Below are 12,219 nucleotides of genomic sequence, written 5' to 3'. Positions count from 1 at the left end.
CATAAAAAGAAGCAAAAATACGAATAGAAATAAGGGCGAAACCCCTAGTGCCATTCAAGTAAATGGAGAGAATATTATAAAAAGATAAATTGCAAAACTAATAAAAAACAACCAGACGAAAAGAAAAAACAAGAAAAACCAAAGAGAATATACCAGAACGCACTTCCAAAATTCCCTGTTCATTATGTGCAAATTGAACTTAACAGTGATAAGGAAGACGAAGATATGAAAAACATTGGCTGTGATTTTTGCAACAAATGGTACCATAAAAAATGCACTGAATTTTGTGATATCCCTTATGTAATAGCTGCGGCCAAAGATTATAAATGTGATCAGTGCTAAAGTGTATGGTTTTGTTATGAACCTTAATATCTATTTTTATTTTAAAACAAGCACCTATTATAGGTATAATGATTTTTGTTCCTTTTTGTTTTTAAATAAGAATTTTACATTTTGTTTCATTACTTACGTAGGTACGGTACCAGTAGTTAGAGAGTTCAGTTTATTTATTTTGATTGTTTGTTTTTTATTTTGTATTATTATAACTGTTAGTTCTCGGTAGACCTCATTTTTGTTAAAACAGGTACCTTTTTTTATTCAAAAATTAAATTTTTTTTTTGAGTTTTTTTTCCTCTTTCCATGTAGAAATATTCACTATAAAAAGGTGGTCGCAAACTAACCTAAAAATGGTCGCGAATTGTGAGGGGTGGTCGCAAACTAGTGAAATGGCACTTTTTCTATATTTTTAGGAATATTTCATATCACAACAAAAACAGAAAATAAAACGGGTGATAATATCTATTCTCAAATTTTTAGGCTTTAAGAAAATATAAGTCTTATTAAAATATTTAAATTTGTTAAGTTTTTATAAGGTTTTGAAATTGAAATTTTAGTTAACTGGTCGTGAACTAGCACATTGACCCTATTGTGCAGAAATGCATCTGAACATTATATGTTTGAGAATGGATCTATGAATTTAGTCTAATAATTTGTAGATATCTCCTGAATTAGATTTATTAAATTGTATGGACAAACCTATTAAAAGAAAAATAAAAAATTATATTATTAGATATAATATCATCTGGTTATTACTAAAAAGTGCACACCTGTAATATCTTGACAAAGTACCTTAAAGTGTTACTAATTGGACATCATGTACTGCCAAAATTTATGACTGTACTAGAATTTCTCCTATATCTTAAACTACAAAAATAAGAAATTAAACTTAAACTTGAGTATTTAAAGACTGCTTGAGAATTGCCATAATGTTATCTTGTATACAACTTTCACAATGCAAAATGTTAAATGCTTTGATAAGCGATTTCTAAGTAACAGTTATTTGGATTGAGAAAGGTCACATGTTCCTAATAACTCCATAGTAAATTATATGATCCATGCATTTAATAATCTTGTGTGCATTAGTAAAATAAATATGATGGTATTAACCCAACATCCTGTCAATCGCATATAGCCTAGTTTCATATTAAAAAAAAATAAAAATTGAAAAACTTACGGTTCTGCCTCGATACTCTTCAATTTAGCCACATAATTTGATGGGATATATCCCTCCTGTCTTGTTTTTTTGCTCCTGGCAAGCCACCAGTCACCCTGTGTATCATTAAGTATTTCTAAATGCTCTCCCTTTCGAAAACTCAAATCTTCATCTGTACGTGCATCATAGTCATATAAAGCAACGAAAATACGAGCGTTCGGTTGCTCTGGCTCAGGACTAAGCAATGGGGGTCTAGTAGTCTCAATGGGAGGGGTCAATTGAGTATTTGGGGTGTTTTGAGGACTGCTCTCCTCCTGAACTACCGGTTTCTCCCTGTTTCTCTCTTGCCTGTCCGTCGTGGACGGGTTACTAAAACAATTACCCATTTTTTTTAATCAATTTTTTTAGGCTGAACAAGGAAACAATCACATCACAAAGTAGGTAGGTAGATATGTTTTTATGTAAACAGGGCTTTTGAGGCAAAACACTCGCGACCACGGGGCCGCCTTAATGGGCCTGGATCATCGATAATCGTATCACAAAAGGAAACAATGACGAATTATTCATAGGAACTGTTTTTTCCTGTTTTTTTTTTAATTTAATTCTACCAGTTGCTAGTGCGCTGACTGCAACTTTCACTTGTTTTTATTTTCGTTCTGTTTTCAGTTGGATGGCGCAAGACAAGTTTGACATTTAACGATTGACAGAATGGCAGATTTGACAACACAGCTGTCAAAAGTTATTAAGTACCCAACGTTGCCAAGTGTAATGTTATAAAAATGCCAATCGCCAAGAATTCCTAGTTAGGTACATCATACGTAGAACGTTTGGCGGTATCCTCTGTATTCTACAGTCTAGCTAAAGCATACAGAAAGTAAAATAAGAAGAGGAGTTTTGCAGCCATTGGAACTATGAATATGAATAATCGATATTCCAGGTAGTTACACTACAGATTGAGTCAAATTCAGTATAAGGCGGGAAATTTAAATTTAAGGTGCAGGTACTACATATTTATTCATGACCGTTTTTTGTATTTTGTCACGTTTAGGAAAAACCTTTGCAGAACCATAAACATCTGGGGGTATAAGGGTTTTTTTAGCAAGGGACGTATCTGCGATTCCTCCTTAAATTTAGTCGTTTTATAGTTTTTGTCAAGAGCAGTTTGAACTTTATTTTGTAAACTCACAACTTGTTTTTTTTTTCTGGTTTATTAATAAATACATTTTTCGTTTTGGAAGTGCTCTGTGTTTTTTTTTATTTGTTGAACATCAACAATATAATCAATAGGTTTCTATTTTTTATGCAAAAACCGTGCATCGGGCGATAAATTACCTAGAGATTAGATATGCGCTAAAAGAAATAAATTATTTTTCTTACACGAAAAATCAGTGGCGTACCCTTTTCTTTTAAAAAAAATGTCAGTTCAAAGCCCGCATGAACGCCAATGGTAAATATAAAAATTTAAATTGTCTATAGGAAAAACGCTGTGAATGCTTAGAAACTGGGTCCTAACTTTCAGAAAAATATCAAAATTATCAAAAAAAGTTCATTTTTTTCTTTCCACTTTATCACCCTGTAGTGTAAAATCTAAGACGTTTTAAACATATGTTCGTAGAAACTTCTTAGCTTGATTTCGTCCAAGAAACACGCCTTTGAATTTTGTCGTAATATTGAAAAAACACCCTGCATAAATCTAAGAGAGAACATAAACCAAACTAAAGATTACATTTTGACTAATTAAGTTAGTTACGAATAAAATGTAATATTAGACTGATCATTTGACGTATCTTTAATTTTAGTTTCTCTATGGTTCATGGCAAGAAGACTGGAAGGTGGAGATATATCTCCAATGTTTGCCCAATGTATCACGCGGGAGCCGTCTACGGAAACCAGCCTGTTTCCCCCCATATCTCTCCTCCATGTAATCTTCTTGGTTCATAGTATTAAATTTAGGTTATGTTGCTGTTATGTTATTTAGATTTTGCTTATGATTATTATATACATTTTAATTTCAAAATAAAACTATCCCCTAAGGATTCTAATTGTCCAACTAAAGTTAGTTATTTTTATTAATGGTAATTAAAAAATGCCTGTAAATTGTTTTGAATGTGATAAACCATTTTCCAATCGGTCTGCTTTAAATCGTCATATGAGGAATGTACATAAGCTTGAGCCTAAATCCATAGAGTATGAGGAATCCGTTGGTCGTTACAAGTGTCGTGAAGGCTGTAGAGTTTCCTTTAGATTTAGCAGTGAATTGCGTCTCCATCTAACTAGCCATCACAGTTTCAGTGGTTTCAAGGGTGAAAATATGAGCTTTAATTCTCATGAAGGTAAAGTTGTTTTGTTAGTTTAATTTAGGATTTATCTGATTTATTGATTTTAGATTTTGAAGCTTGGCTTTATATGGAAAAGGAAAGTAAAAATGTAGACTTTGTAAAATCCAGAGGATCAGTCCGTTATCATGATTGTGATGGAAATATTATCGAAAAGACCTACTTTGATTGTAACAGGAGTGGTAAGCCCTTTTATAAATCTAAAGCCTAATTTACACGAGCAAGTAAAACTATCGCAAGTTTATATCTGAGAGCACTTCCAAATAATTTGCATAATGTAAACAGTGTCCGAGAGTTCTCTCCCAGCAAGTAGCAAAGCTTGCGGTCAAGTAGTTTCGTCATAATAATAATAATAATAATAATAATAATAATAATAATAAGCCTTTATTTCCAACAGGCAACTTGCCCAATAACAGGAAACAGTTGCAAAACAATGAAAAATATAGTTAAAAAAAACACACACAAACAAACCTTAAAGAATAAAAAGAAAAGAAAAAGAGTAAAGTAAAGTCACATTCTCAAAAGTTATCCAAAAAATTAGAACAAATAACTATTAATATGATATAAAAACCCAGTTATAAAAGTTTAACAAGATAATCACATATTCAACAAAATTAAATTAAATTAACTGCAATATACCTACTAACTATAACTACACATGGGCCCTAATCCCAAGAGTAATGATCCACCAAAATATCGATAATCACATGAACCGGAGAGAAATTTATATCGCACATGTGACAGATCCGATTAAATATAGCGCATATTGTATATAGTGGCGATTTCAACAGGATGTTAGTATGAGGTCTTGGCAGAAAGAATGTTAGGGGATGTCTAGCATTAAGCCTAGGCACCATGAAACGTACACCAGAAAAAAGTACAGGACATTCAATGAATCCATTCAGTAACCCATGCAGGAATTTTACAGAGAAGATCATTCTTCTAAGATGTAATGGATGTAGATTGAAGCGTTCCAATAGTTGCCGATGATCAAACCCTCTTACCGGATATATGCCATCCTGCCTGAAGGCCAAAAACTTAGCAAATCTACGCTGAACAGATTCAAGGAGACCAACATGATTCTGATAGAGCGGGTTCCATATAATGCAGCCAAACTCCAGTTTTGATCTCACAAAGCAACAGAAAAGCAGTTTTAATGTAGATTCCAAAGTAAAACTCTGAGAACTTCTAATTATGAACCCAAGCCTTCTCAGGGCTGACTTGAATATGTTATTGAAGTGTGGAACAAATGTAAATTCAGAGTCAAAGGTTATACCAAGATCAGTAATTTGCTCTAATCTACTCAAAATAGTATCATTAATAAAGTAATTAAAATTTAAGGGTGTTTTTGATCTAGAGTAACTGGCCACACTACACTTAGCTGCATTCAAGCCTAACCTGTTAACAGCGCACCATACCTCCAATGTATTTAGACAGTTCTGAAGAAAAACACAATCCTCCAAACCATATACATTTAAATATAGCTTCAAATCATCGGCAAAAGCCAGCCTATGACAAGTGAGTGACTCAATCAAGTCATTTATAAAAAAACTAAACAGGAGCGGACCCAGGTTTGAGCCCTGTGGCACACCCGACGTTACGTTAAAAAGTTTCGACTTAAAGCCCTCATATTCAACATATTGAGATCTACCAATCAAGTAGGAATGAAATAAATTAAATAATCTCCCTGAAAAACCATACTGAGTTAATTTATGCAGCAAAATATAGTGATCTATCCGATCAAAGGCTTTTTGGAAGTCGGTATAAATAACATCGACTTGAGTATTAACATCAAGTGATTCACAGATGTGGCTAGACAGACAGGATAAGTTAGTAACACAAGATCGCCCGCTAAAAAATCCATGCTGGTCTACAGAGATGAGTTCTTTTGCGTGACTAAATAGCGACCGATTCAGGATAATTTCGAAAATTTTTGAGAAGTTACAGAGTAATGAGATTGGCCTGTAGTTCACGATTTGATCAGAGTCCCCAGCTTTTAAAATAGGTATTATTTTAGCAGTCTTCCAAATTTCAGGGATTTGTTCTGTTGAGAGTATTAAGTTGAAAATGTAGGTCAGCGGATCAGCCAGGACACCAATGCAATCTTTAACCAAGAAGCTAGGCACGCCGTCTACACCAGATGTTAACTTATTTTTTAGTTTTTTACTGGCCAAAATAATCTGGGAAGCATCAACGTTGGAAATGTCAAAGTGGGGCACATTATCAGACGTCGACGAATGGTTAATGAAATTTGATTGTATAAATGCCTCACCAAAGAACAGTACAAAAGCATCAACTATGTCTTGTGGGTCTTTAATTACCACGTCATTGGGTAGCCTCATCATACCAGGAATCCTGGTGCCAGCCTTCTTAGAACCAATAAAATTCCAAAAGCTAGATGGGTCCGAAGAAATATTCCTTTCGGTGTTTGATATATACAACTTATATTCATTGCGTATTTGTACTTTGATAAGGCGTCTAAGAGAATGGAATTTATTTTGAAAGAATGGAGAATTGTACATTTTAAAGTCCTTAAAGGCCTTTTCTTTCCTATAAATGTTCCTAATCAATTCTCGAGAATAATAATTTGGAAATCTTCTTTTACGTTGCTGCTTAAGAGGAATGTGTGCGGCAAATATGCCATTCAATATATCATATAGGGCTCCACATGCATCATTAACGTTAGAGGATAAATACACAGTAGACCAGTCAGCTTCAAGGATCGAGTCATAAAGGAGATGGAAGTTGGCCTTTCTAAAATTAAAAGAATGAGATAAGTTTTTATTAAGCTGAAAATTATGGACACGTTGGCCTGAGACGGTAAAATCAATTTCCAGTGCAGGGTGATGCAAATCCTCCAAGACAAAAGGCACGTCACTACGCGAAACAGTACAGGTGAAGTTAGATAAAACAAGTTCCAATAGTCTGTTATTATAGTTTAGGATGTGATTACACTGAACAAGATTAAAAGTGTTAGCAAAATTATTCACAGCAATAGACTTTTGACTAACATGATTACCTGTAGGTGAGTTAATAGAGAAATCAGATACGTTAAAATCGCCCACTATTATTACATCATGGTTTAGCTTTGATATTAAAAGTGTAAACTGATCCAGAAACTGCTCGAAAATTACAGATGTGATAGATGGTGGGATGTACAAAACAATCATGTAAAATATCTGTAACCTAACAGTAAATTTACAGCCAACAACATCGATAGAGGGCGCAATACTGTTGCAAAAATCAGACAAACTAATTTTTTCAGACACAATGTTTTTAGAAACTCCACAGAGAACTCCGCCACCTCGTGTGGCAATAACGGATTCAAATTTTCGGTCCGACCGGTAAACATCATAAGTCTTTGGAAATATTTCACCACTAGATATCTCTGGCCTCAACCATGTCTCGGTGATGCATATGGTGTGAAAATCCTGAGCAATGGCGGCAAGAAAAAAAGTCTCGGTTAGAGTCTAGTAGTCTTGGAAGTTAGGGTAAAAACACACGAGGCTGTTTGCAAGCGGTTTGCGCCGCGACGGCGGCCGGTGGACCGCCGCTCGACTTAAAACACACGCGACGGCTTTCGTAACTACGAACGGCACGAAAAATTACAAGATCAGTTTGATGTTGCCAAGCTTTGCGTACAGTTCACAGTTTTTTATTTATCGTGAGCAAAATGGACTCCGACAGTGAAGATGATTTTTTATTTTTGTTGGCGGCATCGGAACTGGCATTACGCAAAAAACCAAAATAAAATTGAACGAAACATAGTTATGGAAAGAAACAAGAAGGGATATTTCAATACCATCTATAAGGAGATTTGTGAATATCCGGAATTTTTTTTTAAATTTCACCAGAATGTCAAAGGAATCATACCAGGAGTTACTTTTATTGATCCAAGAGCCATGTACAAAAGCTAATACCATTATGACAGATAGCATATCAGTGGAAGAAAAGCTTTTGATAACGAATCAATATAATAGCATATAATATATAATATACATATAATATATAGCATATAGCATATAATATGTACATACTTATAATTTTTTTTCCTCAACAGAAGCAGCTGCGCTTAGAAATTCTGTAGTAACTTCTTCCCATGCCTGTTTTTTTTTTATTCTGTTTGAATAATTATCATCACGCATATCCCAAATCGCTGGCCTCAATTGAACCTCAGTTATTAATTTTTCTATGTTGAATTCCCTAGTTTCCATAATAAATGAACAATTTTCAACACTGCACAAAAAAAAAACACGCCAAAAAACCCTACGTGTGGTTTGCAACACAGAAGATAAGTAAATGATGTGCCGCGGTAGTGCCGCTAAAGCAATAAAAAGTGCCGCCGGCACGCCGCTTGGTTTTTATTGCTTTAGCGGCACTACCGCGGCACATCATTTACTTATCTTCTGTGTTGCAAACCACACGTAGGGCTTTTTGGTGCGTTTTTTTTTTGTGCAGTGTTGAAAATTGTTCATTTATTATGGAAACCAGGGAATTCAACATAGAAAAATTAATTACTTAGGTTCAATGGAGACCAGCGATTTGGGATATGCGTGATGATAATTGTTCAAACAGAATAAAAAAAAAACAGGCATGGGAAGAAGTTACTACAGAATTTCTAAGCGCAGCTGCTTCTGTTGAGGAAAAAAAAATTATAAGTATGTACATATATTCCACAAGTTACTCTCACAAGTACTATCGCAATTTAGTATCTCGTGTAAATTAGGCTTAAGAACAAGTTGAATATTGAGAACAGCTACTATTAGATGGCAAAATAATTAGAGAAACAATATTGTATTTAAGGGTTAATTTTGTAAAAGTTAAATATGATCAGTCTCTAGGTAATGGATGTTGACTACAAGGTATAATTCTATGGTTCTAATTAAACCCTTGTCATAATTAGCTTGACATTTACATTAAAAAAAAAGTAGTGCCTTATTTCTTATTATATTACAACTAAAAAACTCATTTTAATTTATTTGTAACCTTTTTGTAACTAGCACCTTTAAATTAATTTACTTATAGAAAAAAAAATGGTGTCAACTCACTTTACTATTATCTAACATAAACATCCTTTTTACAAATCTAAAATATTAAAAATAAAAACCTACAAACTAGATTTACATAATTGCATAAACAAATGTGACAATGATTTTTAAAAAATTGTTGTACCATCACTGAAGGGGCATCATTAAAAAATTCTTCAACAGAGTAATAGGTCTTAGCAGCCAGCAATCTTTTTAGCTACTTTTTGAATTATTTATTTTTCTTACTACTCATATATTATGATTTCACCAATAAAATTGCATCATATTTGTTATGTGCTACATCTTAATTTTCTATTTTTTTTTAAGGAATTATAAAAATAAAGACAGAATCTGACAGAAAACGTAATTTAAAAAGACAAGGTTCCGCAAAGATTAATCAAGGCTGCTTAAGCCAAATTATTGTTAAACAAAATATGACGACAATGGAGTGCAATGTTAAATATTATTCTGATCACTATTACCATGATAATCAAATTGAACATGTGCGTTTGTCAGACAGATGCCGAAAAGAAATTGCATCTAAATTAATGTCAGGTGTACCAGCTTCCAGGTATATAATGGAGATATATTTTTATAATTCAATTCTTCTATAAAAGATCTATATAATTATTAATTAAAAACATCGTAATTTTTAGCATATTGGACGAAGTGAAACAAGATTTCCCTTCTAAACTATCCAGAGACTACATGGTCAGTAGGCAAGATATTTACAATATCAATACTTCATTCCACATTTCTAAGCAGGATGCAATTGAACATAAAAAAGGGAAATTAACAAGACACATAAATTTGATTCATGTGAGGCATAGGGCCGCGCTAACCATGACAAACTATACTATCCAATATCAAAATGAAGATGTAATAAATCTTAGCGATTTGGAACATAACGAATACTACACTATAATAAGGAAAAAATCAAGTAGCTGTTGCCAATTGTGTTGTAAATACTGTCATATTTGCATTCATATGTATGAGTGTTCATGCGACGATTTTAGTATTAGAGCAGTCATTTGCAAGCATATTCATTTTTTTTGTTTGAATTGTACTGAAATTGAGATCTCTGAACAACAAAGTGATGATGAAAAAATAGTTACAACAGATTTAGACCCGTCTTCTTCAATAGATAGAGATGAAGAGCCTGATTTACGTATGGCAATCAAAACATCTGCACTACAAATTATTAGCAATGTTAAAAAATATAATTTTTCTTATGACCAACAATGTTTTATTTTAAGAAATTTAAGAATTTTATCAACAATGAAACCAGTTAACAGTATTGCAACCAGAATATGTGATTCTCCAAGTTCAGAAAAAAGCAACGACTTTGGCCTTATGGAAGAATCTTCTGATGAGGAGACAGAAACTAAAACCATAAAAGCTTTATCAAACCAGGCATGGCAAACTTCACCTGAAATGCAACATGATCATGACTATATTGATTAAAATAAGTTAGTTATTAGGTTTTATAGAAACTTTTAGATACATCAGTGTCATAAACTCATAATGCTTAATTAATTAATGATGTTATTTCACCTAAGCATCATTTGCTTTTTTATAAACAATAAATCTACTGTTACAAAATGTTATATTTTCAAATGACATTTCCCAATTCTAGTAGTCAAGCAGGAGTTTATAAAGATGGTGCCTTTAAGTTTTTTGAAAGAAGCATGTATTTTTTTTAAAGAGTGTATTTACAGTCATCATTACCCTAAATTATTTATTGAAAATTAAAACTCAGTTTAACAAGTCACTTAATAATTAAAAGATCAACATTTCAGTTAGTGTAATATAACAAACTTACAGCAAAAACTTAAAAAAGAACAGAGACTTGCAGGTAGTTCTAGAAAGTACAATAAACTTATAGTTTGTGCGGATTTAAGAGCAACACCAATTACCTCTATTCCTTAGCTCCAATATAAAGTTTTTTATAAAGATAATTATTTCTCCTATACTGATTTTTACCTTTAACTTTTAACCCTTAAAAAACTTGTATCAAATGTTAGCAACCAGGATCATTAGGTAGATTATTATAGATTTTTGGATCGCTGTCACTAATCTTTGCTGGACTGTACTGTGGTTAACTTTGGCTATATTATAAGCGATATGTTTCAATTTATGTAAATCTGATAATCTAAATATACGTTTTGAATCTTATTACTGGACAAATAGCGGATAATATTCTTAACATAAATCTGCCTTATTGAGAACATTGTCTTTATCCCAAAATCAGAAAAAAGCGACTGCAAAGACTCCAAATCGTATCCACCAATCAGCCTTACCAGTTTTCTGCTGAAGACAATGGAGAGACTGATTGACCAATATCAGTCTCTCCATTGTCTTTAAGAGGGCATCTTGGTCAAAAGACCACTGCATGTGCAGTCAGTGGTAAGGCCTGCCTGGGTGATGCGTTCCTAGATATTGAAGGGGCGTTTGATAACACTCTTTTCACAGTAATTTTCCAAGCATTCGAATACCACGGTTCAGAACTCTGTTTGGTGAGGTGGTGAGTGAATGAGGCCATGCTCTCGCAGGGTATGTATCTCAACAGCGAGGTTGTCAAACGGTGGTCGGGGAGGAATATTATCTCCAACCTTGTGGTACTTAGTGGTCGAAAGCCTGATCAAATATTTAAACAGGGCCGGCCTATACACACTTAGTACAGTTGAAATACTCCAAGACAGTTCAATTTTTGGGAATCACATTAGATTCCAAACTTTGGTATAATCACGCAGACATCAGAACTAAGAGGGTAGCATAGCGTACCTGCGCGGTGCGCGCTATACTACCTTCTGGAGGACTTTCGCCAACACTTGGGGTCTGTCACCTAAAATCCTTCACTGGATCTACTCATGTATTTTCAAACCTCTTCTTACATACGGTAGCCCTACACGGAGTAAGCGAAAATTCGGGCTTAACTGGATAGAGTCCAAGGCCTTACATTTCTAAGCATAACGGGTTCCTTGAGGCTCTGTTGAGCCTTCCCCCTATTTTGATCTTGTGGTGCAATTCGAGGCAATGAGGAATGCGCGCAGAGGTTACACACACCTAGGTTCCTAACAGAGGTACATCTGGTATAGAGATGGCTCTAGAATGAACAACATAGCTGTTGTAGACTTTTGTGGTGAGGCCCCACATACCAGCAAAGCATACTCGCTGGGAAAGGACGCTATCGTCATCCAGGCTGAAGTCTTCGCTGAATTGAAATGCAGAGAGAAAATCCTAAATTGCCCACACCGTAATACTGTCGAACCAATCAGGGCTGAACATTAAGGCTATTACGACCGAAAAGGAGAGCTCCTAAGCTCGTACTGAAGTGTATAAAAGACCTCGGGAAACTGATGAG

At 34.1% G+C, this 12,219-nt stretch overlaps 1 protein-coding gene across 1 annotated transcript; it reads left to right on the top strand.

Annotated features, from left to right (window-relative positions):
• The first annotated feature begins 1,267 nt into the window (after positions 1 to 1,267).
• On the top strand, positions 1,268 to 10,457 carry LOC126739341 (uncharacterized). Its single transcript, XM_050444984.1, has 6 exons — positions 1,268 to 1,438; positions 2,159 to 2,429; positions 3,292 to 3,825; positions 3,879 to 4,010; positions 9,183 to 9,426; positions 9,512 to 10,457. The coding sequence occupies exons 3-6, from the start codon at positions 3,579 to 3,581 to the stop codon at positions 10,317 to 10,319; spliced, it is 1,431 nt and encodes a 476-aa protein (XP_050300941.1). The 5' UTR covers positions 1,268 to 1,438; positions 2,159 to 2,429; positions 3,292 to 3,578; the 3' UTR covers positions 10,320 to 10,457.
• The last annotated feature ends 1,762 nt before the right edge of the window (positions 10,458 to 12,219 follow it).

This window comes from Anthonomus grandis, chromosome 8, assembly GCF_022605725.1.
Source record: "Anthonomus grandis grandis chromosome 8, icAntGran1.3, whole genome shotgun sequence".
Classification (NCBI taxonomy): Eukaryota; Metazoa; Arthropoda; class Insecta; order Coleoptera; family Curculionidae; genus Anthonomus; species Anthonomus grandis.
Note: the sequence above shows the minus strand (reverse complement) of the source record. Positions and strands in the feature narration are given on the sequence as shown.

Coding starts and splice junctions, on each gene's coding strand:
- LOC126739341 (XM_050444984.1), top strand. CDS start 3,579: ATGCCTGTAAATTGTTTTGAATGTGATAAACCATTTTCCAATCGGTCT. Junction 4,011..9,182: donor CTTTGATTGTAACAGGAGTG/GTAAGCCCTTTT, acceptor TTTTTTTTTAAG/GAATTATAAAAATAAAGACA. Junction 9,427..9,511: donor TCAGGTGTACCAGCTTCCAG/GTATATAATGGA, acceptor CGTAATTTTTAG/CATATTGGACGAAGTGAAAC.